Here is a 23,650-nt window from a genome sequence, read left to right as displayed (position 1 = left end):
CTGTCACAGAGCGAAACGTTTCGGCTTTGAGATATGTAAAGGACTGTTATGAGACGAAACTGGTTGATTTAACAGCTAGTGACCACCTCTCTAAAGGAAAGAGGAAAAAATTACACGCATTATACCCATGCTACATTTTACGCGATCGTAATCCAACTTGCTGTATCCCTCGTAATCATTTCCAGGTTGACTACGAATCAGCAGCGTCCCCGCCGCCCCCGAGGACGGGTGTGCACGCGAAACACCGTCGAGCGGCACGATGGCATCCACGTCGCAATCTAGTTTTCTTGCGTCCTCGACCCCCGTCCGTCGGACCCGCCGGGAGTCACGAAACAATAAAAGTTCCACGACCGCGCGCCGAGCGTTGTTAAATAAATTATCCGGCTTCTAATTACGTGAAAAACAGTGGAAACTGCAGAGTCGGTCCCAGCGGTGAGCTTGTAAGCGACGAGTATGCCGAGAGGACGACGAGACGACGACAGAGGGGCAGGGAAGGGTGAGACGGTGGTACCTGGAGGCTCGGAGGGTATTGCGCGAGGGAACGAAAGGGGGATGGACGGGGGATGAGCAGCGAGAGGATGCGGGCGTTACGATGTTTCACATTCTACCTACAATCTCCTTCAAGCGCCCGCTCGTATTCCGCGTTTCTTCCTCAACTTCTTCCACTCGTTGCCATTTGAATAAGACAAATGTCTTTTGGTGGCGACGCGACGTTCCAGTATCCCCCCCCTTCTTCGTGTTGCCCTCTACGCTGCCGCCGTTCTTAAAGACCCGTTTTTGTGTCTTAATAAATTGCTTTCTCGCGGGACGCGGACAACGGACGCCCCGCGTGTTTATACTTGACGAATCACTGCTGCGCCCGCGGACGCGAGCCAACAGGGGGTGGTTGCCGATAACGACGAAAGCAAGAAATCGCGTCCCGCGAGAGATGGGGAAGCGAGGTCTACGAAGGCGTCCGTTGTTCCTGACAGTTCGCGATTTTGTCGTGGTTTCGATGTACTTTTTGCGTGTACTTTTTTTAGTCATTATATATACACTGTCTCGGGTTAGGCTCTACCAATGCTCGCATTATTCCGTTATCTGTAGATGCAAGAGAACACAAGGAATCTGAAACATTATGTGTAGCGTCCAGGCGATTCCAGCAATTTTGCAATGAAAATTGTTTCACGATGGAGATGTTGTATGTGTATGTGTATCACGTGAATTTCACTGCTTGATACTTATCTTGATGCTAATTAATTATTTGAGCTTTTATCACGTATAAGTGTCGTTAAATACTAATTATATTGTAAATTTTGCGACTTGATTTGACTCATCAATTGACTGAAGTTGTTCGCCTGTCGCGCGAGCGTTATCGCAACCACTTGGGTGTTCGAATTTTCGTCGTCAAATCAAGGGTCTGTCGTTGAAGATTTATGCGACGGTTCTGGAACACCCTGCGGGATACTATCCTAACAAGAGGAGTTTGTGTATCTGCTGGCTAGCTCATTCCTAAAGATAATCGTAGGTCTGAGGGGACGGGAAGGGTCGGCTGCGATGTCAGCCGCGGTGGTGGCTGCGGTGGTGGAGTCGTATACTAGGTAGCTCATAATGAAAGCAATGTGTCTTCATTTAGTCGGTTGTTTCGCAGCGACGCTACCCGGTATAGGAACGGTATAATAGAAGGTAACGGCGCCTGGATCTGTAGCATGGTTGCGAGAGTGCAAGGTGGTAGGTATACCCCCTTCCCGCTGTCACGCGACACCCAGAGGGAAGGAGTACATTATACCGTGGGTTAGTTGCATATAGCCGAGGGACAATGCTCTTGTCTCTATGCCTTGTTTGTTACGACTAGCTTCTTCACCCCTGTCTCGCACCACCCCCTTCGCCATCCATTGCCTGCACCTGCACCGTCACTGCAACCGGCATTACCCTCGTTGGTCCTCTTTAAATCGTAATTGTACGCGAAAATACGCCGTGCGCGCAAACTGCACAAAAATTGAAAAGAAATCGATATTAATCTACTGCTGCAACCTACATAATAACATAATTAATTGTTACAACCCTTTTGCGACCGACTTCGTTGAAGGCTCAAGAATTTTCAATTGTTTCGGTCACCACTTCCCATTTCGCATAAAGACAAGGTCCTGGTAAAGTATTCTGATAAAAAAAAAAAAAAAAGTTTAATTGCGCGGCAGGTGCTGCTCTCGATTCAGACACGAGATTCTCATAAATGGTTGATATGAGCATAAAAAAAAACACTTGATTTACCCTTCAGCTTGACTGACTCCAAAGTATTTCTCTTCGAGAATAGTTTTCCGAGATAACGCCCTGTCGTGAAATTTTGGAAAGAGGGCGATATCCCGCATGAGAAGAAATTTCTCATAGTGGTTGTAATACGAAGGAAGAGTGGTTTAATATCTGCTATTCGCGGTTATCACGCATCATCGGATTTTCGGTGGCAACCGCGTTGAAAGGGACGCGTTGCCAATCATGTGTCATTTTCTTCGTGCGTACGGAAGGAAATTCGACACGGAATCGATTTAGCGTTTCATTTTCGTCGTCATCTTCACGCGAATTCCAGCGAGATGAGACGAAGGAACGCGTTCCAGCATTGTCAAAGTTTGTAGCACCCCTCTCGGGTACATCTGCGCCATATGGTGCAATTTGTAACAAAAGACTCTAAACGTCTTGGAATGGTACAACTAATTTCTCCGGCGCGCGTATAATCGACAATTCACTTTCGGATCGCTTATCGATATCAACATCTCCCTTCTATATACCATTTGTCCGAAACGCATGCACCTGTGGACTTTAAAGTGTTCCTCATCCCTCCTTTACTATCTTCCTCCTTTCCTCGTAGTTATAAACCGGCGGCCCTTGGAGTCGACTTGGAACCGCGGAAGTTCCAGCGTCACGGTCTCGTAATTCGTGAGTTAATTACCAGCCATCGTATTAGGCGTGTAAATGGGTAGAGGCGGTCGAGTGGATGGCGAAAGGTAGAGTAACAGAGAGAAGAGAGGGAGAGAGAGAGAGGAAGTTTCCGTGTTGTCCCCTTCCATTCGCATTCGAAATTAAAGGCTCGGTATACCGACCGCGATCAAAAGGGCTACATCATCCTACCCTCCCCGTATTCCTTCTCGCATTTCCTCGGTTCCTTGGTTTCGGAGTAATCGCGAACTTGGCGAAGACGCTAGCCCCCGGAATCATAACTACGCGGCTGTTGGTCACAGCAACGAATAATCGCACCTTTATGCCTCATTCCCAGCAGCTGTTGCTTCGGGATATTTCGGGCTAATTTCCGCGGCGATTAACCAAACGCGCGCATTTTCCGGCAACAGGTAAACGCCGCGAGGTAAACGCCTCGCGGACGCAACCAACGGTCGACGATATAACGGGCTTGAGCTACAACGCGGATTTGCTATTAGTATGAATTAAAGTCGCGCAAACCGATTATTTTGTATACGCCGATCATATTCCGGGGAAACGGATTGATCCGAAACTGAAGCGCGTATTTTCCAGCGGAAATATATTGCATGATTGAAACTACCTCGATTTTTCGAGCCCCCAGCGGATCAAATGCCATTTCATGTTTATATCAATCAAATAGGGAATTACAATCAATCGCGGGAGAAAGAGATACTCAGTGCTTTCACAAGTGCCTGTTGCGTCTACTAACAATACGTGCTCTAGATAATGGATTAATTATGTGTCAATAATTAATGAAAATAATTATTATGATTGAACGTCAATAACGATCGAGTTGGAAAAATAATGTCAAAAGAATAACAAAGAGCTATTTTACCAACTAGTGATCTAATATTTAAACACATAGGGAATAACATTTATCAATAATGTAAGCAGAAATCTGTTTAATCTGTCCGATAATATCGGCACAAGTATAATAATCGGAGCTTTCTTTGTAATTTCACTATTGTTTCTCAATCCGCGAGATATCAACTTCATTGCTAGTTAATATGGTTAATGATCAGATTACTAATATCTTTCTAACGCGTGAGAGAAGTTAAGTAGATTAAAGTAGATTAAGTAGAGGCCTTTTTAAATAGAGATATGTTACTCTCTGCTTGAGGTTTCGAAAATTATCGATTTTCGTGCAGTCTTGACTAATGGTATATGCATTACATGATTACTATTTGAAAATGAGCGATGAAGACAGGGACAGCGAGGTAATTCGAGTCTACAAACCGAGTCTGCAGACACCAATGAAGAGTTAATCACGGTTCCACCGCTCGTTGTTGAGGATTATGAGTGTTCTCCGCGGCTAGGACAAGTTCGGGGACGTATCAACTCCGCGGGTTGATGACAGGACCGAAGTCGACGTGTTAATGTGGCCAGAGAGTGGCGGCTTAACGATCGTCCTCGAGGACAATGTGGGATGGCGCGCGACGATAGGTGGAAATCCTTCTCCCGACGGTACTCGTCCCTCTGTATGGGCATAACGACCGTGTGCACACAAACGTGTGCATTCGCCGACGAGCTTGCCGAAAGCTCCGAAGAAACATGTATACGCGGTATGTGCACAATAATTCGAAAGTTTCCAGTCGTTTACGACGCGCGGCGAAGAGCGGCCTGCCCCTGTGGTTTCCGCGCCGCATGAAAAGGTCTGTTTCGACCACGAAAACATGACTGACGTCCCAAACTACTCGTAAAAGTTTGACCCCGTACACCTGCATACTTCTCCGCTACATTATCTTCCACATTTGTCAGGGAAAGTTAATCGGTGGAAGAGTTTTAGGAGGAAGTTGGAGTTTTTTTGTTACAATGCAGCAAATAAGGTGTTCCATTTGTCATAGAAAAAAAATATAAACTTGCATCAGTGGATTGATGTTAATAACTGTGATGCCAATCTTGATTTAAAAAAAATATTTTTCATCAATTATCACATATTATTCACGTATTCTTCTTCGAAATATAGGATATATTTTTGCATTACATATTGGCCATTTATTATAACGGAGTAAAATTAAAAAAAGAATCCCTGCCACATTTTACAAATATATTGTGTCAAACGAGAGGGCTGGCATACGAAAAAAATATGTATCGTGACGTATATGACACAAAAAAAAAGAAATATTCTATCATTCAGACAATTTAGCATGACACGGTAGTGATTTGTCCAAAGTTAAATAATGGAGAATAAAGAGCAAATGGTCGATGTAAAGTATCCGAGTCAACCGCGTGCAGTGCATTAATTACATGTAAATAAATATACGCGACATGTAAAACAAATCGTTTGTCATACGCGTAATTCGGGCGAAACAAGGACTCTCTTTTATGTTATAGTAACGTAATAACGTCGGCCACTCGTAGAGAACATAGATGTAATAATACCTGTCCGAAAGCACAATACGAACCACGCAAATGCGCTATTATTATTATGCAGCATGGTATGGTAACGGCACTAACTACAAACACCAATTTTACCGTAAAGTCCATCTCTCGTGCGATATAGAGAGCGTGCCCTAAAAACACACGAGTGAATTCGCCTCGGCAATTCGCGTTACTCAACTCGAGATTTTAAGGTATATGTGCGCGATATTAATAAAATACATCTTGTTTCATAAAACGTACACGTAAATTTCCTACAATATAGCTATGTATATTGAAGCTTTTGACGTTTTTATAATTACCGAGCAAATATTGGGGTGACGCATTTTAATATGAAATATTAATTTAAATTTTAAAGTCCTTTTTTTCGCGAACATTGTTGCATTATTTCGAACGACCGCATTGCGATTATTTTTCTAGCTTCTTTTTTTTATCGGACAATAACCAGGCTTTTTTCAAACGTGAGTAGAAACGAAAGAAACCGAGAAAGAAAGGCGTGAATGCGTCGTCGGAAAGTGGAGAGTCATTTGCAAGATGGAAAGTGGCGATGCAAAAATAGGTATGAATAATGGGCGTCGCGCTGTATGGGTTGTTCGACTTCCGGCAGGAACGAAACATGAGAGAGAGGTAGAGAAAGAGAGAGAGAGAGAGAGAGAGAGAGAGAGAGAGAGAGAGAGAGAGAGCGCGCCAGGAACCTGGCGGAAAGACGAAGAAGAGGCGGCGGGAAGACATAATAGATAGATAATGCGGAAGCGTAGGAAATGGGATTGCAAATGACAGGCCGTAGTTGCTCATGATCGAAAACATGGTTGAGCGTTATCAGCGAGTACTTATGGCCGTCGTGATCGTTCCTGCATATATATCGAACGGATGCTCTTATTATCTTATGAACCGTAATACCGCGGAGATCCAGTCTCTCGCGATTGCAGCCATGCATTATGCGACGGGAAAAGTGTCTCGTGCCACTTGAGTTTGTCGAAATTATCGTAACAATGTCGCGACAGCTCGAGCCGTGCATCGGCATTATTTACGCCGAGTTACCTGTCGAAGCATTCGACATAGGTATATCGGAAAAGATAATGCATTAATGCATTTAATGGCCTTTTCAATTTATTTTTCAATTTACTTGGATTTGACATGGCATTTCAGCAAAGTTTTTTGACGGTTTTAACTTTTGCGCATATTTTGATAGAAATTTCTTGATATCGAAAAAAGTAATAGAGATGCAGAAATCGATTGTCTCATGAATCTGTATGCGAATGGTATAAACGGTCTTGACATTTTAATTCCCTTATCTATTTGCATTCATCTGCTAGAAATCTGTTTATCTGTTACCAGATATATCTCTCATTTTTAAAGTTTATCAGATAGATGCTATATTGAGGTTAATTTAAAGAAATCGATAAAACAACGACTATATCTCCTATAATTTTTGCTATTGTTTTTATGATTATATTATTGATTATCGCTAATATGTTGATGAGATAGTATCACTTTATTATTAAATTTGTTAGTAACATTAAAATAATATTGTTAGACAGAGCAAATTTCTATCTTCTTTTTTCATAACTTTTACTTCAGTTATCTTTATTGGAATTATTATCACAATTTACTAAGAATCTTAGAGAGCTTAATGTTTGAGAATTCTTCTGTCTATTTATCTAAGTATTCATCTTTCTGGTATTCCTGGGAGCTTGATGATATCAGTCATTCGCCGCAATGTCGTATTCCGTGGACGACAGCGCCCACGGGCGCACATTTATGCGCACTAACGACGCGAACGACGATCCCCCTAACAGCCGGAGACCTAGTTTACAAACTATTACACCGGTGGCATTAATATTCAGTTGGCTCTTATTCGACGGGACGACAAGAAAATGCATAATTCGGCGCTGGTGCTCGCCGACTGCCATCGTGGTAGAAGTCTTACGGCTAGATAGCCAACTTCTCTCTCTTCTCCTTTTCTTTCCTCGCCCTTTTCTCTCTCTCTCTCTCTCTCTCTCTCTCTCTCTCTCTCTCTCTCTTTCTCTCTCTCCCTCCCTCCTTCCTTCTCCGTCTATCTCCCTTCTTTGCTTTTTATCTCGTGCACCCTGTGCCATCCCCTGCCACCTCAGTACCACGTTGTTCTCCATTTGGCACGCCCCGCTCTTTCGCTTCACTTTCGAACTTACTTCCGGCCGCCGCCAAGAGAACGCGATACGTACAGCAACTCTCGAATTAATTACGAACAGAGGTGAGCGTTCGTTCGAAAGGCGTGGAGCCGCTTGCAACGTCAGGCCATAGGAGATAGAAACGTTCTTACCGCGCCATCCTAAGCGCAAGTACACTGCTGCGAACATACATTACTTGCCCAAAACGGTCTAGCGATGCCTGGGCTAGCAACGGCGGATCGAGTCGTTATCAACTTGCGCCAAGTGGCAGCAGTCCGAATGCAAATACGTCTTAAATTTCGCTCGTTAACGACAGACGCGCTTGGTACTAGACGGTCGGTGTTCTTATCGGCGACGACAACCCTTTGGCCCTTGCCACCGTTACTCAACTCGCTCTCCACGCTCGTCGGACGTTACGCGTTCTCCATCCTCCGTACGAAAACATCCGCGGGCGATGCAAAAGTGTGCTCGGTGTGAGACGAACGGGTGCGAAGCGAGTGGTTACCTATATGTAGGCTCCGCGGGTGTTTAATGAATATGCAAATCGCTCCCCTGACTCGCTCGCCGTAGTTGCCCGAAGGAGAGAAGATAGAAGTGACGTTCCCGCTACTGGCGCTGCTGCTGGCTGTTACTGCTGCCGCTGCGCTGGTGACACGACGATGGTAATGGTTGGCGGCTGTTGCTGCCGCTAACGGCGACGCCTGCAAAATTCCTGACGCCACTACATGGCACTCCGACAACACACGAATGCTCGAAATTGTCCTGAAGAGAGACCGTCGTGTTACATAGTTTATACGCTGACTCCTAATCTCACTTCGTTTTGACGATAGACACTGTGTGAGTAGCGAGAAAATTATGTTGAGAGAAATCTGGACTTTAGCTGTTTGTGCAAAATAAAAAGCGTGCCGAGCGAGCAACGAACCTTAAACCTTCCTCGTCAAAAACTTGTCGAATCCGTCGTGTTCCTCGGAGCGCGGCTTGACTTAAATGCTCACATAGCAGGTGCGATTGGTCAGAGACACTCAATGGATAGTCGATAGGAGTTTCTTGATCGAAGGCAACAGTGGCATCCAATACCGGTTTAATTGAAATTTCTCGACGTTCGCCAAGCAGTGCCGTTTCCACAGCCCGAGTACGATCAAACGTCTGTCCCTTGTTTCGCACGGAAATCATGAGAAAAATCGAAACGCTTAATCTGACCAACTATCGAAGCAATTAAAATTCAGTGCGCAACGTCGTTAATACCAGATCACGTGCGCGGCATGCAACATACTTAAATATCAATATGTCTAAAAGCAGCCTTTATGTTTTTGCCCTTTTCAGATTAGCATCACAAGTAGTGCCCCTCTCGCGATTATGGTTATAGCACGCTTGCATGTCTGATAGATTTTAGTGTGCCTCTACTTGATTCTCATACCTTTCAAAAATTTTTTTACGATAAAGCTGTTCTTCATTATATACACCTCTCGTCTCTTTCTCTTTTTTCTTTTTTTCGCTTTTTATAAGTAACATGAAAAGTGACATAATTCGTAATTTATTGATTGCGTAAATTTGATTATGCATTAAATCAAATATATATGTGTTTTCTTGAATTTAATCATTCTCTAGTAATATTTTAATGAAAAAAAGTGATATATTTTATAATTTACTGATTTGTGTAAACTTGATTGCTTTCTATTTAACTTTGCACATCAAATCCAATATATTTTTCTTGTAAATTTATTTATTTACGTATTATATAATGATTCAGCGAAAAATGGCACAATTCGTAACTTACTGATTTAACTTGATTTTTATTTGACATTGCATTAAATTAGATATACATTTTCTTGCAAATATAGATAATATCCATATATCATAACAAAGGAAAAATTTTTATTCTGGAATTACACCATTTTTCTCGGATTCGCGCCGGTGTTATCTCGCTTTCGCAATGGATTGCCCCCGCAAAACTAGTTTTTGACGCGTGATAATCCGCAATGCTTCCTACTTGCGTTGCGGAGGGCGGCGGGACACGTACCTAATCGAGCGATTTCGCAAAAATATGAATCTCCGAAGGAGACGTGCGAGAAATATGTACGGAATTCAGAGCGCAACGAGTTCATTTCGGCAGAAATGGCCTCGATTTATATCGAAGCTGTTTCCAGATGAACGGAAGCGATACGCTTAACGCGCCTCGGCAGTCGATGAATTCCAAGGCCCACCCCTCGACCAGCCCGCCCGTTCGTGCCCACCCTCCCGATCGGAAGTAGTTCGGCCGAGAGAGTGCCAGAATACCGATCGCGCGCGCGCGCGCACCCGCCCGCACGAGTAATGTACTCTCTCCGTCGACGTTAGCTCCCGAAGTTATCCTAGCTATTCAAATGGATACGAGAACGCGGAAATTGCCATAGACCGGCGAGCGGGGCGAGCGCGCTGCCGATATCACTGAAATCGATAAGAGACGCAAGTTGTGTGCGGCGGCATGCGTGCATGCGGCGCGTTGCGATGCGAAGCGCTGGGGCAGGATAGACTGCACATCCAAGCGCGCCGTATATCTACGCGCACGGGCGTTTGAGCGACCCGCTTTAATTGAATATCCGGTAGCACCGCGGTGAAGCGCGGCTCTCGCGATAAGGATCAATTTTTACGAGCTCGCCGAAGGGACGTCCGAGAATAATGACTCCGGGCCGCTGGAACGGCCGCTCCGCTCGCGAGCGAGACCGGCACATCTCGTGGCCGAGCGTACAACGGATTTAAATGAAAACTAATGAGATCTAAGCTTCAAGCCGTGGAGGAAATAATTTCGCTCGGAGGAATTTGCCAATTTTTCAAGCTATGCATTTTGCGTGAAATAGAAGGGCGCGTACGCTCGAATTGTTTCCCGTTTAATTATGTTACCGTTGTACATTGCTGTGAGAATTTTTAAACTTACCAGCTTTATTTGTGGAAGAATCGTCTGCCGCTGACGTTGTATAACATAAGAATTAATAGCAGGAATGTGATAAATTTGCAGGCGCAACGTGTTCTTAATGAAAATTTAAATGGGCGCTTCGTTACGGATTTATTCGCGCTCTACTGAATTTGTTTTTAGAACTGGCATTACTCGATTGATGACTGACTAGAAAACCGTTCAGTTTCCAAAATCGAATTATTCGAAATAATCGAAAAGACAATCGTATTTTCTACTATTTCGATTAAATTTAATTCATTGACCTTTTCGATTTAATCGGATTTTCGATATATTGAACGATGTGGTATTCAATAGTTAGTAAAGACTTTTCATATCGATAACCGTTATCGCGACAATCCTGTATAAATAATAAAAATATGCAAGATTTAGGCAGGACATTTTATAAAAATAGAAATATCGGCCGGTAGTTTAAAATTTAATTATTGCTTGTAATATTAAAAAAGTTTATATATTATTATACACGTAACGTCTTAGTACACGCGATCCCCACGATGTTTTATCCATTACACACACATATGTACGAAATAATTCCGGAAGTTGCGTTTCCTTGCATGCATGCGCAAAATCTCCGCTCGATATGCGCGCGATTGGTTCGAGCATATACGAAAAGAGTGGGACAATTTGGGACATCGGAAGGTTCGGCTCTAAAAATGATTAACATCCCCTTTGACCTAGGTTCCACTTTAATCTCGCGAATTACATTTCCCAAGATCCCCGGGCGCGATATATCGTCCGGGCCTTTATACGCGGCCGGCATCAACTTCAATTAAACCGTAATATGGCCAAGGTGAATGCACCTTGCGCAAGGGGTAAGGTAGGGCACAAAGGGAGCTGGCTGTACGTGCGCGTACCAATCAATGGGACGCGTCGAAGCCGACGGCGCGATGCCAGCCAGCTTCCTCCGCCAGAGAAGCCCTCCTCATTGTCTGCGCATTCTATCGGATTGGCTTCCGGTGTACGGGTACAACGGACAGCAGCCCGCCACGTCCTTTATGCACTGGCCAGCCACGCAGTAGGAATGCACGATCGTCACGTCCAATGTCCATGCGGTGCAGCGCGTGCAGAATCGGTGCGCACGCCACAAGCCCATGCGGAAAGAGAAATGAGAGGAAGAGAGAGAGGGGGCGGGGAGAGAGAGAAACCGGACTTCCGACCGGTCGCAAATGCCGGCGGCCCCAGGGCCGCGAGTTATCGCGACACGTGCCGTGGTGGCATTTCGTATTAAGCCGGAGCGCTAATTAACTTGGGGGATCTTCGGTTATTAATCCGCGCGCGAGTCTGCGACCTAACCGGCCGGACGCATCTGTCGACGATTTCCGTTTAATACCCCCGGATGGGATCAAGCGGCTTTGACGGAACTGTCCTTGCTGGATCGCGGCATACCAGGATATATATGTATGTACTGTCGGCTAATAATACGATTTACGTGGGAGGGATGTAATTTCGAACAAGGACGGATTATGTTGCCTTATTCAATGGATATTTTAACTTCCCTACACGATACATTATCGACGAATATTTTCCTTGGTGTAAAAATGTGATAACGGAGCTAAGTGAGTCTTTTTAAAGTATCAATTAAATTACTTTTGCTGTAACCTTACTAAACAAAGATGATGAATTCTTCAATATTTATTTTTATATCTTAAATAAGCGAAAAAAACATCTATAACCGATACTATGAATATCATGTTATAAATTACGTAGAAACAAATTTAATATTTTTCATTTAATTAAAGATAAATTTTAATGAATATTATTTTAATTTTCTTACGATATACAGCGCATGAATTGAAAATATATCTGCGAATTAAAAAATACGTGCTCTGTAGTTCGTTTTGTAAGGCCGCAGAAGTGCGGCGGTTCAAATGGACGAAGCTTATGGCACGAGTATACGCGCGATCTTTTCGTTAGCTGTTTGCTTTATAATTTTCAGCTGTCTAACGATTGCGTGTTGGTGAATTTCGCGAAGGCAGCGGTGTCTCTTTTCAAAGCGCGAGATTATAAATTCCGGCATTACTTATAACGTAGAATCATAAAATTCATAACGACGTACAGCGCCGTAATAACAACGAACGAGCGTCGGGGCGTCGTAGCGCGCCGACCTGTTACAGCATTTGTAGGAATTTACGACGAAACGCCGCAGAGCTACAGCTACGGGGCTCAGCCCGGTCCAACACCGTTACCGTACCATTGCAAACTGCCTCCCACCTCTTACGTCAGCTCAAAACTTTCAAGGTAGTTTCGGAAATGCCGCGCACAAACAGACTCCACTTTCCGCCGTCGGAACTTCTTGCTGCGCGCTATAATAAATTTATACGCATTAAATAGTCGCGCATTTTTGTAACGCTCCCCGGCGATGCTTAAACTTCACGCGAAGCCGATGGTGCGTCTGCACTGTAAACTTCGGACGTCTTGAAAATTAGACTTTACAGTTTACAAAGAACCGTACATGATTCTCGGAAAAAGGCGACGCTGCGCGCTGCTGTTAACTCGGATTCGAAATGAAAAATCTTCTGGAAAAAAGTTGTCGCGGTACATTTTATCAAACACTTTCTTATAATAAGCTGATTATGCCTATTAGTTTCAAGATTTTGAATATATTTGCAATTTTTTAAATAATAAAAATAATATAAAATTTAAAAATTAAATTTTTATTTAAAAAATTGTATTTAAAATTTGAAGTAGAAATATAGGACGTGAGGTACAAGCATAAATCCAACATAAATTATTATACGGGTAAACGACCGTGCGTGACATGCCGGTAAACGTTCGTCGGTGTCGTACGCTTGTTTCTTTCCACCGTATACTATAATCACACGCTATGTGGCTATCGTGTCTCCTCTATTAATATACTGATTTCACATTCCGAAGTGTACAAAGTATACCGTACGGCTATATATCCGATGGTTGACAGAGCTGCAACGCGATCTCATTTTTAAGCACGAAGATTCAAATTGCGAAGGTGCACGAGATCTCGTTTTCAAGCGTGATCGAAGAGGGTGATTTATCATTGTTCTGATAGATATAAAGAAGAAAGTATTTAGCAGCGCGAAATGTATTTCGCCTAAACGCGGTTTGTCCCTTTATTACCAATTCCCACAATTCTCTGTATTTTGCTTATACGCAGGATTGATCTCAAACTCCCGGCCAACTTTCTTGCACAATCGCGGTGTACATGCGCAACTGGAAACGTTACATAGTACATTCAGATGGAGAGGACGAGATGTCGCGCTATAATTGGTCGCCCTGGCTTGTGACAGGCATAACCACGTCCCGATACGGACGTCCGACCACTAATCTGTTATACCTCGCTGTATCATATGCAACACCGTTAACACGACATCGCAATGCGTTGCAGTATCTGGTAGTCAAGCATTTGACCTTACGAATATGTGAATAAAAAAACTATATTAATATTAATTATGATAATTAATATTAATAATGATTTTGTTTATTAATTAACATTAACTTCTCAATTTTTTTCATGCAAGAAATATTTTCATAATTACTTTCTCATACAATTTATATAATATTTATAATAATGCATTTATACATATATTAATATATTATTATATTCACATAATCGTTTGTCATTCAACTTCTTGAGATATAAACATGTTACTTGAATTAAACAGAGATGCGAAGGGCGGACATCGAAAAGTCCCGCTCACAACGCGCATTCAATATCTTTAAAACCGTTGCCATGTATGTAAGTACTCTTGACAAATTCAAAGAGTAATATACGCTATCCCTTGGTCCGCTTGCACGCCCTTACTACGCTCCGTAACTTTCGAACGACGTGCTACGTGCGGTGCAATTTGCAGGCAACGGCGGCGCACCGAGCTGTATAAGTAATCGTTTTCGGCTGGTCTATCCCCAGCAGACGGTTGTTTGGAATCCTCGACCCCGGCGTTGCCCGCGATCATGTACGGGAGGGTGGTTTCTCGCTCTATATCTCGCCGGGCTCGCGCCATTGCGTAGCGCCAACTTTCCCGTTTCGGTTAACTTTCATCCGCCGCTTCTCCGCTCGCCGAGAGCGAGCGTGTGTAAACGCGCGCATACACGTGTTACGTCGCATACGTGCTCTCTGATGCAACTAGCGGGGGAATGCGCGCCGCGTAGTACCGGCGGCGGTACTGCAGGCCAGGGGGGGAAGAAGGGTTGTTGTTGTTCGGTCCAGCATATGGAGAGCATGCGATCGCACGGTGGGTATACGCTTTGCCAGCTGGCGGGTTGTACCGGCTCTCTGGTAATACACCGGAGGAATGTACACCCGGCGGCACCCACCCCCGTCCACGACGCCCTAACCGCGCCGTTCATCCCTTCGCGACCATCCTCCCCTGCTCGTCCCCCTCTCCCTTTTGGTCCTCCGTCATCCGTTCCAACTCTACGCGCGGCCGAATCTGGTACCAGACGAGGCACTCGTGGTATTTCCGCAAATTCGATGCTCACCCGATGTCTCGGGGGCGAGGTATGCGTGGGTGGATCGCACTGCGGGACAATCTGCGGTGAAGCGTCGAGACGGCTGCAAGCGCAGCTCCCTTGTAAAACCGATCCGTCCGAGTGTGGAGAACGACCAGCTGGTCGATACATTCTTAATTAACACCTCGAGCGTACACGATTCATGATTTTTATTGTGTCGTTTTATGCATCATCGGTAGCAAAACGAACGTAAAATTAATCCTATTCATTTATTTCTGAAAATAGGAAACTAAAATAGGGTAAAAATTTTGGGGAACGTTCAAATATATATTCCGACAATGTTTTAAAAAATGTATAATAATCTTATTCAATAATTTATCGCGTAATTAACTTTGTCATGAAATTGTAAGATCGTAGTCTAAAAAAAATGTTTGAAATAAATTTGTTACTGATATTTTATTCCGCGTGACAGGAATAATATAATATAATTTATATAATAATTTTAAATGTTAAATTTATCTCTCACAAAAGCGGACTCATATCGTATTAAATTAATTAGTGAAATTATGCTCTTCTCTACTATGTCGTACGTGTCCTTTATTATCCAACTTCGTCGTCTACATCAAATATGCGCGAGGCGTTCAGTGCATTAAAAAATGGAGAGTTAACGAAATTCTCTTCCTGTCGCAATATTAGTTCTGAAGTTTTGCATTTGTTTCACTTTATTTTCCATCGTGATCCGCGCTACTCTCCGGCGCGGAATAGCAAAAAACATAAAGCGACATATGGCGCAGTCATACCCGGGCACGCGTTATTCGTGAAGCGATTTTCGTTTATATACGAGATTGCACTGCAAACACTACGCGGTTTCTCTAGATTACCGGACTCTCGGCAAAATTTTGTCTTAATCCTATAATAGAAATCCGAAAGAAATGTTTAACCAAGTTTGCCACCAAAATATTCGAATAAAATGTTCTTATAACAATATCGCAGATTTAAGTTTCGAGTTAAAATCTTTCAGTCTCTTTTGAAAATACGATTATCGTAAGAATCTATCCTCAGAAAATATGGCATTGATACAATTTGATATTTTATTATAATGTGTGCAATCTGATTAATTTAGAGATTTAAATTTAAAAAATTGATAAGACCACTTGGGGGTATATCGCACACATCTTATTCTTGTTTATAAGCAAGATGACATAATCTCTTAGAATACCTGGTTAGAAGCATGTATCTACATCAACGTCAATTTGCAATATCAGATCTATACTGTCACATTTTTTGTCAGATTCTTACAGCTGTGACAAATGAGGAATGTAAAGTAAGTAAAGGAAATATCTGTTTCAGTTATGATCTGCGCGGCAAGCACTCGGAAAAACCGTTGCATTGGCAGGATAAAGACTATCTCAGCGATCGGGCGTTATTCAGGACAACAACGGAACCAGCAACTTTGAGCGTTAACCACGTACAGGAGCAGGACGAAGGCGAATTCAGGTGCCGAGTGGACTTTACTACAAGTCCGACTAGAAACTCCAGAATCCAGTTGACGGTGATAGGTTCGTATCTTGTTTAATAGCATATATCATACCAAAATATAAATCTACAATTTTTATGTTAAAAAATGTAAATGGTGCAGAGCGTTAATATGTTATTCTTTTCTACTTCTGAATTTTCTTTAATGAGCATGAAGTAAGATTGATAAGCAATAAAACGAGGAGCACGAAAAAATAAATATATTTACGAATAATCATAAAAGATCTTTACCTTCTAATTAAGATTAATTTGGTTTTCTGTGTGATTAAAAAAATATCTCATTCTAATTATTTTAACATAATTTATATTACGCTCTCGCCACTTATTTTGTAACGATTATCAAAACTTTATCGCGCTTCAATGTTCACTTTTACGCCAGCATGTCACTGATTCAACCGTCATGCGCAGAACACCGTGTCAATATTTCAGGTAGCTCGACATGAATCGATTAATGCGAATGATCGCACGAATAAATTGCATTTCACGTATTAATGTAATTTCGTTTAATATTTTAAAGTAGATTTGTGTAGCTAATAATGAATAACTTCATATCGCGATTATTGAAGAATATTAAAATGATGCTCTCGTTATTGTCAACGAAGTTATAACTTATCGATCGTCGGAACAGAACTTCGATACAATTCTATTATGCCACCACTTGTGAAAATTCATACTCAGCGGAAAACAATGTGCAAGCAAATTCCGTTAGTCAGTTTCACATAGTTAGGATAGTTGAGCATGCAATTCTCGTTGCCTCGTTGCCTCGTTGCCTCGCCTTTTTCGTGCTATATCATTCGTATTTCTTAACTTCTCATATATGCTAAAACAACTATTATTATACCAGACTCGAGAATTAAGTTTCAATGAATTTTCTCCGTGCAATTAACGAGCGTTATAATATATACAAGTTTCATCTAGCGAACTCAGTTTTCCGACATCGTGTTGCTCTGCATATTTGTTATCCAACGCTTCTGAAAGAGTAATTTCTACTGAATTATTTTAATTACGAAGATGGTATCGGTTAACGCGTTTTTACCATTTTCTCTCCGTTTACAGAATAATTGATGATTCATCTCGTGACTCTTATTAGGTGTAATACAGTGTAATATTTAGAAAGAGAATTGTTTTGTTGGAATATTGAAGAAGCCTATTTTTCTACTGTGTAAAAGAGAGAGAAAGAGCGTGAGAGAGTCTCTGTAAAAAAAGATATTGTAGCGCCTCTTTTATATTACAATTCACCTTTCTTTTATAGTCCTTTCTTGTAGTCGTTGACGCAACACCATTTATGTTACAAAGAACGTTTGATCTCCGTTTAAAGTGTCGACTATACACTTTGAGAAACTTAATGTATCCTGGAAAGAAAGGATACGAGATTTTACAAAAGCGACGTCCACCTCGGAATTGGACATTTCTTTCGGCAAAGGACACTTCTCCGTGCAAAGCGCACTTTTCTAGGAAAAGGACTTCGTTACATGATTCCTCAATTTACTGGATGTTCGTTTCACGTAGTAACCCTTCGGAAAAACTACTAGTGCGGTCACTCCCTGGAGGAATCTTACTGTTGCATTAACAGATAAAACCTTTTTCGTACGAAACACTCGCCGTCGGGACAATATCAGGCCATGATAAATTAAATATTAACTTTTTGCCAAGGTTCAAGACTTGGACAATGCGTTTATATATGTACCGTGCTGCGACAACGCGTATTTTGCGTGTAAAAAGCCATTCAATTAATAACATGCTTGATGCAACTTTTATCAAGGGGACATTTGGGATAAAACGTGTACAACGAATGGACGAAAGCACTGAGCAATTAGGTGCTGTATTTTCAGTTGGTCAACTGAATGTCGAATTCCGGCATTAAAGCTTGCGTGAAAGGAATTTATCTTTTGGAGCAACGTGGAGTAATTGCGATTTCTTGTTCCCGCGGTTGCTCGTCCCGAGGCAGAAACGTATCTTTGTATTTTCGAAATACTCGTATCTGCGAATGATACGCTCTAACAATTTCTCTTCCGTGTCACGTACCAAACATCATGACTCGCGAGGACACATCAACTCCCGCCGATGTGAAACTTAGGTGCTACAAATTAACCCGTTAAATTCCAGCATGTCATTTGTCACGCGAAAATGTTCGTTGGAAATGTTCCGTTCTTCCATGAAGTTCCCGAACAATGGAAACAGGCGCCGTTGCAAAACCATTTCTCAAGCTTCGCAGAAATTAATAAAATGTATTACATCGTTTCACAAAATATTTATAATGAAAAATAACCGTATTATATTTTAAGTAAAATTTAAAGATACAAGTTCAATTGTTATACGGAAATCTTCTGGTTAAAGAAGCTACATGACGTAATCCCTAATTTTAATTTGTTTGTGGTCAAAACTTTTATAAGTTAAGATGATTATAAACATTTTTGCAAACGCGTAACTCTTGTGTTAAATCTGCTGCGTTGTCAAGGACTTAGTTTTCTGATTAGCTTCTCTAGCGACCGAAAGATTGCTCATAGAGAGCTTATCATGGATTATGTTAGATCACTCGATATTATAATGGTGCATTAAGTTAAAAGCGTGCAAACAGAGCCCTGTTTATTATGTTCTCGCGTAATCAATTATCCGGCCGTTATCCGCGGCACAATCCGCGTCGCTTGCAAATGCGAGAGGTCAAGTACCTCGTAGAGCACACGTTTTGATAATTTAGTTTGCGTTGCCGTATGTTAAGTTGATATTTTGTGGGTATTAAGAGAGAAAGAGGAGAGCGAGAGAGAGAGAGAGAGAGAGAGAGAGAGATTGCGGTTAATACCGAAGGATCCGCTAATATATCGATTACACTCGATGCAAAATATAGAGGGTGCTATATATCCTATTTTCAGAGGTGCTTCACTCGTCGTTATTTCCGGATGGTATCGAGTAACGTTTTCACGTCGGGACTTTCTCACTTGCATGATATCGTGACCAACGGCTTAACTTTGCGCATCCGTGTTAATCCAGTTTATTTCCCATTCGGTTCACCGGTTTAATTTGTTCTGCGAATGCGTTCGTCCAGGAGAATAATTATGAGAGAGAACGGATGAACTTTAAGCTCAAAATATCTAGGGCCATTACGGGCCTCTAAGGCCATGTCCTTAATTATATGTAATAATTACAGAAAAACGCGACTATTGCGTGTAATAACGCATCATATATAAAAGAACTGATTACGTAACACGTCTCAACTATAGATCATAAAATTCGGTCAATTATAAAGTGTTTTATAAAGGCAAATTTTAGGAGTTTCGGTTAAAATTAAAATTGTTAAAAGATTAAAAGCTATTCTGGCGTTACGGAATCAGGTCGGGTTACCATCGATTTATCCACAGCTCGTGAATTTTCATAGGGCAACCTGTTTCGTTTGGACGGACATCCGACATCCCAACCGCGACTGCAGCCTATCTTCGAGGCAATACGCTCGCCACTCACCTTCTGACGTTCCGACACGCCGCTATTTCCGATATTCAATTGCCAGCGTTTACACGCCACGATAGACCGACCCTTCCACCCATCCGCATGTCGGAACGAACTATACACGACCGGGGGATTCCCGCGTGACCCCCCTTACGTGCCCTTTTGATACCTCGCGGCGCATTGTTTCCTTGCACGCAAAATGCTTTATTGCGCGCGGTAGGTGTACGAATTACCGACATAATAAGAGGTTGCAAGTTATCTCGGTAGGATCGTAGCTGATACCAATCCAATTACGAAGAGCGCTCCTCTCGTTTGTGTTACAATATCTGAAATAGTTCCAGAAAACGGCATAAAAATGTACACGTTGTTAATTAACATATATTATTAACACAGTCGAGATATGAGATGACCGGGTGGTGCAAAAGACGCCGGTCTCGCTCTGCAGCTTATTTCATCTTGCGGTACCGAGATTTGCCGAAATTTTCGTCAAACTATCCGGATCGCGCCTTCGTGCTGGCTCGCTCGTCCGCACGAGTTTCCAGTGGTTACCTGTAACACCTGTACACCTGATGCTTGCTCGACTATTCGTGCGGCGCTCTCGTGGCACGAGTATCATGAATTACTCCTCCCCGGACGCCGCTGACTTACATGGAAAGTTTCCTATCTGTGCTTAAATAGCTCGTAGTGGTGTCAGAGGCGGTCAAACTCGAAACTGCTCGAACGATTGGCTGCGCCGAGCGTTGTACCTCGACTGGAGAAAACGCGGTCGTATATTGGCAAAGGCGGTCAAGTTTCGAAATAACGTGCCATGGATGTCTTTTACATGAGTATCTTTTCATCGCGATGAACTCGCGATGTGAAACTAACTCGCGAAATGAAAAATGAAAACTTAATTCAATTTATCAAGTTTTTGTAAATTATAATTATACTGTGCTATATAAGGCATCTATATCGTTTACCGATATACATCTCAACGCTGATGTAAAAAGATAATATTGTTAAATTTTAGATTGGCGTATACGAAATTAGATGATTTTATAGAATTGCAGTCGGAATGCATTATATTTTATACAATTGATAAGCGAAATTTATTATTTAAATTATTATTTTATTATTAAATAAAATTGTTTATAAATTTTTTTTGCATTTCTTTAAGTATTAATAGTCTAAAGTAATATTCATAGTTATTTGTATTTATCACGATATTGGCATTTTATTATATTCGTTTTTTTTCTCTTGCTGTTACAGTACCACCGCAGAAGCCGAACATTATCGACGAACGCGGAAAGACCGTCCCAGCGGTGGCCGGCCCTTACGAAGAAGGTGGTGACATGAGACTGCAGTGCCTCGTCTCTGGGGGTAAGTCCTACTTTCTATAATGAGAGACAGGCCGAATGAAAATACGTCTGAGTATTCTCTTTCGAAGCTGCATGCCCTCGTAAATACGCCGCCGGAAGAGCTGGTAGAATAATTGGCGTGACCGATGGGAATGAACTCTGTTCTGGATTCCTTAACCCGTTCTCCCGCGCATGTAAAACAGCCCACGATCTCGTTCATCCCGGAGTCGTGTTATTCTTATTGTTAGTTATAGCGTCTAATTAAGACTTCACATCATGACTGTATTCCGATATTGCGGATAAAGAACGTTTTCCCGAACTTTGACGGTGTAGTCGCGAGGAGTTCTAAAAATTGCAAACGTAACCTTTCAGCGTTTTGTATTCTTTATCTCACGTCTGATAATTATTTCTTTGATCTCACCGCAGTCATTGTAATAGCTCGATTACATCGTTGTCGTTATGGACGAAAACATATCGGGATTTGCTGCGAGGAGGACGAATAAATATCATCTTACTATTACTACCATATAGATTTTCTGAAACGCCATTTACCCCTTTCGCGCGTTTTATCTTCATGTAAATACAGAATTAAAAGAGTACGATTGCCCAGATCGTTAAACGCTTCGACAAAACGTCGAGTGCTTTAACAGCGGTCGCGGTGCATGCACTCGTTCGGCGCTCCCCTTTATTCTATTACATTTTAATATCCGGGCGCGCGCTGCTGTGTCGGCAAGGCGAAGGCAATAACGATAATAAATTTATTTTTATTACCTCGCATGCCGCCACCCGAGGGACACGACAGTGCTACATGCCGCTCTTATACCGCTCTCTTCACCACTGCCTACAATTCCACCACTTTGCTCCTACAACTGGCTCCTACCCCTCCGGTGCCACCGTTCGCGCAATCCCCCTTCCGCCCTCCGCTGCCGCGCGTGTTTTTCTGCTTGTCCCTCTCGAACAAAAATAGGTCCGGTAAAAAATAATGAGGTCGCTCCGGTACAAGCTAGACCGCCCCTCCGACTCGCCGCTTCCCTTTAACGGGATATTCACCCTCGGGGGATTATCCGCACGCAACGACCATTATGAATTATGAATTAACGCGCACCGCGCAGCCTACACCGATGTGGGCGGGCAAAGAGGGCAAAGTGTACGTATATGCACGGAACTTGGCAGACTCTCGCGGACAAGTAGTAAGACAGAAAGGGTCCCGCGTGATATGTTGCATTGGATAGCGTGGCCGACGCGACATGTCGATGCCGTTGTAACGTGGTTTTCTTGCGAATAGAGCACCAATATCAAAATTTATATATTCTCGGGAAAATTGGAATCAAAGTAAATGATATAAAATGTCGCACTGAATAAAAATTTCACTGTCTCTATTAAGAAGATATTATCTAAAGGTAAAGTTATTATTATAGATACATGTATATTTTATTGAAATTTATATTAACTCTATAACGTGATATTTTCCAATAATCCAATATTAAGCGAGTACATATCAACTGGTACTTAAAATAGGGAAAGTTGAAGGCATAAATAATTTTATTTTATATGTCTAATTGTTCGTTTAGATTGCAAGCGGTAAAGAACAGCATTCTATTTTAAATGCGCATATATATCTTCATTATTATATATTCAATTAGGATTACTATATTATTATACTCGTCGGTATAGAAAACGATGGAAATTAAAGATTAAAAACTATGAACTAAAGTTAAAAAAATGTTATTAAATTTTAATACACGAGGGTATTTGAACTTATCGACTTTTTATTTCTGACAAAACTGATGAATTTTATGGTGATTATTTTCAGGTCGCCCCGAGCCTAAAGTGAGATGGTGGCGCGGAGAAACGCTTTTAGATTCTAAAGATGAGCCGGGCGAGTTTCCTGCTCTTCGTAGAAACACCCTAGTCGTCAGAGAATTATCAAGAGCGGATCTTCATGCGGTGTTCGATTGTCAAGCATCCAACAACAATATCAGTCAACCCGTGTCGACATCGGTAGCGATTGAAATGCATCGTAAGTATATCATTTTTTTTTTCTTAAATAAACTAGAAACCGATTTTGTCTCGGTGCGATTTTGATGATATTTATTTTTTAATTTCTCGCGCGACTTTTCCCAATTAAACATGCATAATTAATAACGCGTAAATATGAAGAAATTGCGTTCATATTATTAAATTGTGAAATATTATCGAATACGCACGTCCCCCGTTTTTTACGCGCAAAGCTTAAAGGGCGGCAGATAGCTGAAACTCACGGAGCTTCGTAGTTTCTCGTTGTTGCGCCGTAGTTACAAAGTGTAACACCGCCTGCGGTCTCTCAGGAGGATAAATCCAAAGGGTACAATCGATCCGCCCAGCCGTGCCCGCCGCTTTTCTCTGTGAATCGGCGCAAAAGGAATGCATTTGCGAATCGGGCCAAAGGGAAAATCTGCGTTGTCGAGTAAACGAAGCTGAATACCGAAGCGGGAAAGTATTTA

The 23,650-nt window shown here is 42.3% G+C and overlaps 3 protein-coding genes across 7 annotated transcripts in view; 2 read left to right on the top strand and 1 right to left on the bottom strand.

The window, feature by feature from the left end:
* Rps12 (ribosomal protein S12) overlaps positions 1 to 23,650 on the top strand; it is a 224,029-nt gene that overhangs the window by 56,542 nt on the left and 143,837 nt on the right. The window lies entirely within an intron of this gene.
* LOC139819370 (uncharacterized) overlaps positions 1 to 23,650 on the bottom strand; it is a 368,184-nt gene that overhangs the window by 229,781 nt on the left and 114,753 nt on the right. The window lies entirely within an intron of this gene.
* LOC139819361 (synaptogenesis protein syg-1) overlaps positions 1 to 23,650 on the top strand; it is a 269,748-nt gene that overhangs the window by 202,536 nt on the left and 43,562 nt on the right. For all 4 annotated transcript variants that reach the window (XM_071788636.1, XM_071788638.1, XM_071788637.1 and 1 more), the window contains 3 exons: positions 16,204 to 16,412; positions 21,079 to 21,189; positions 22,981 to 23,187. In XM_071788636.1, the coding sequence (XP_071644737.1) occupies positions 16,204 to 16,412; positions 21,079 to 21,189; positions 22,981 to 23,187 (527 nt within the window). The remainder of the gene's footprint in view (positions 1 to 16,203; positions 16,413 to 21,078; positions 21,190 to 22,980; positions 23,188 to 23,650) is intronic.

This window comes from Temnothorax longispinosus, chromosome 9 (genome assembly GCF_030848805.1).
Source record: "Temnothorax longispinosus isolate EJ_2023e chromosome 9, Tlon_JGU_v1, whole genome shotgun sequence".
NCBI classification, from domain to species: domain Eukaryota; kingdom Metazoa; phylum Arthropoda; class Insecta; order Hymenoptera; family Formicidae; genus Temnothorax; species Temnothorax longispinosus.
The sequence above is the reverse complement of the archived record's forward strand: the minus strand, read 5'-3'. Positions and strand labels throughout refer to the sequence as shown.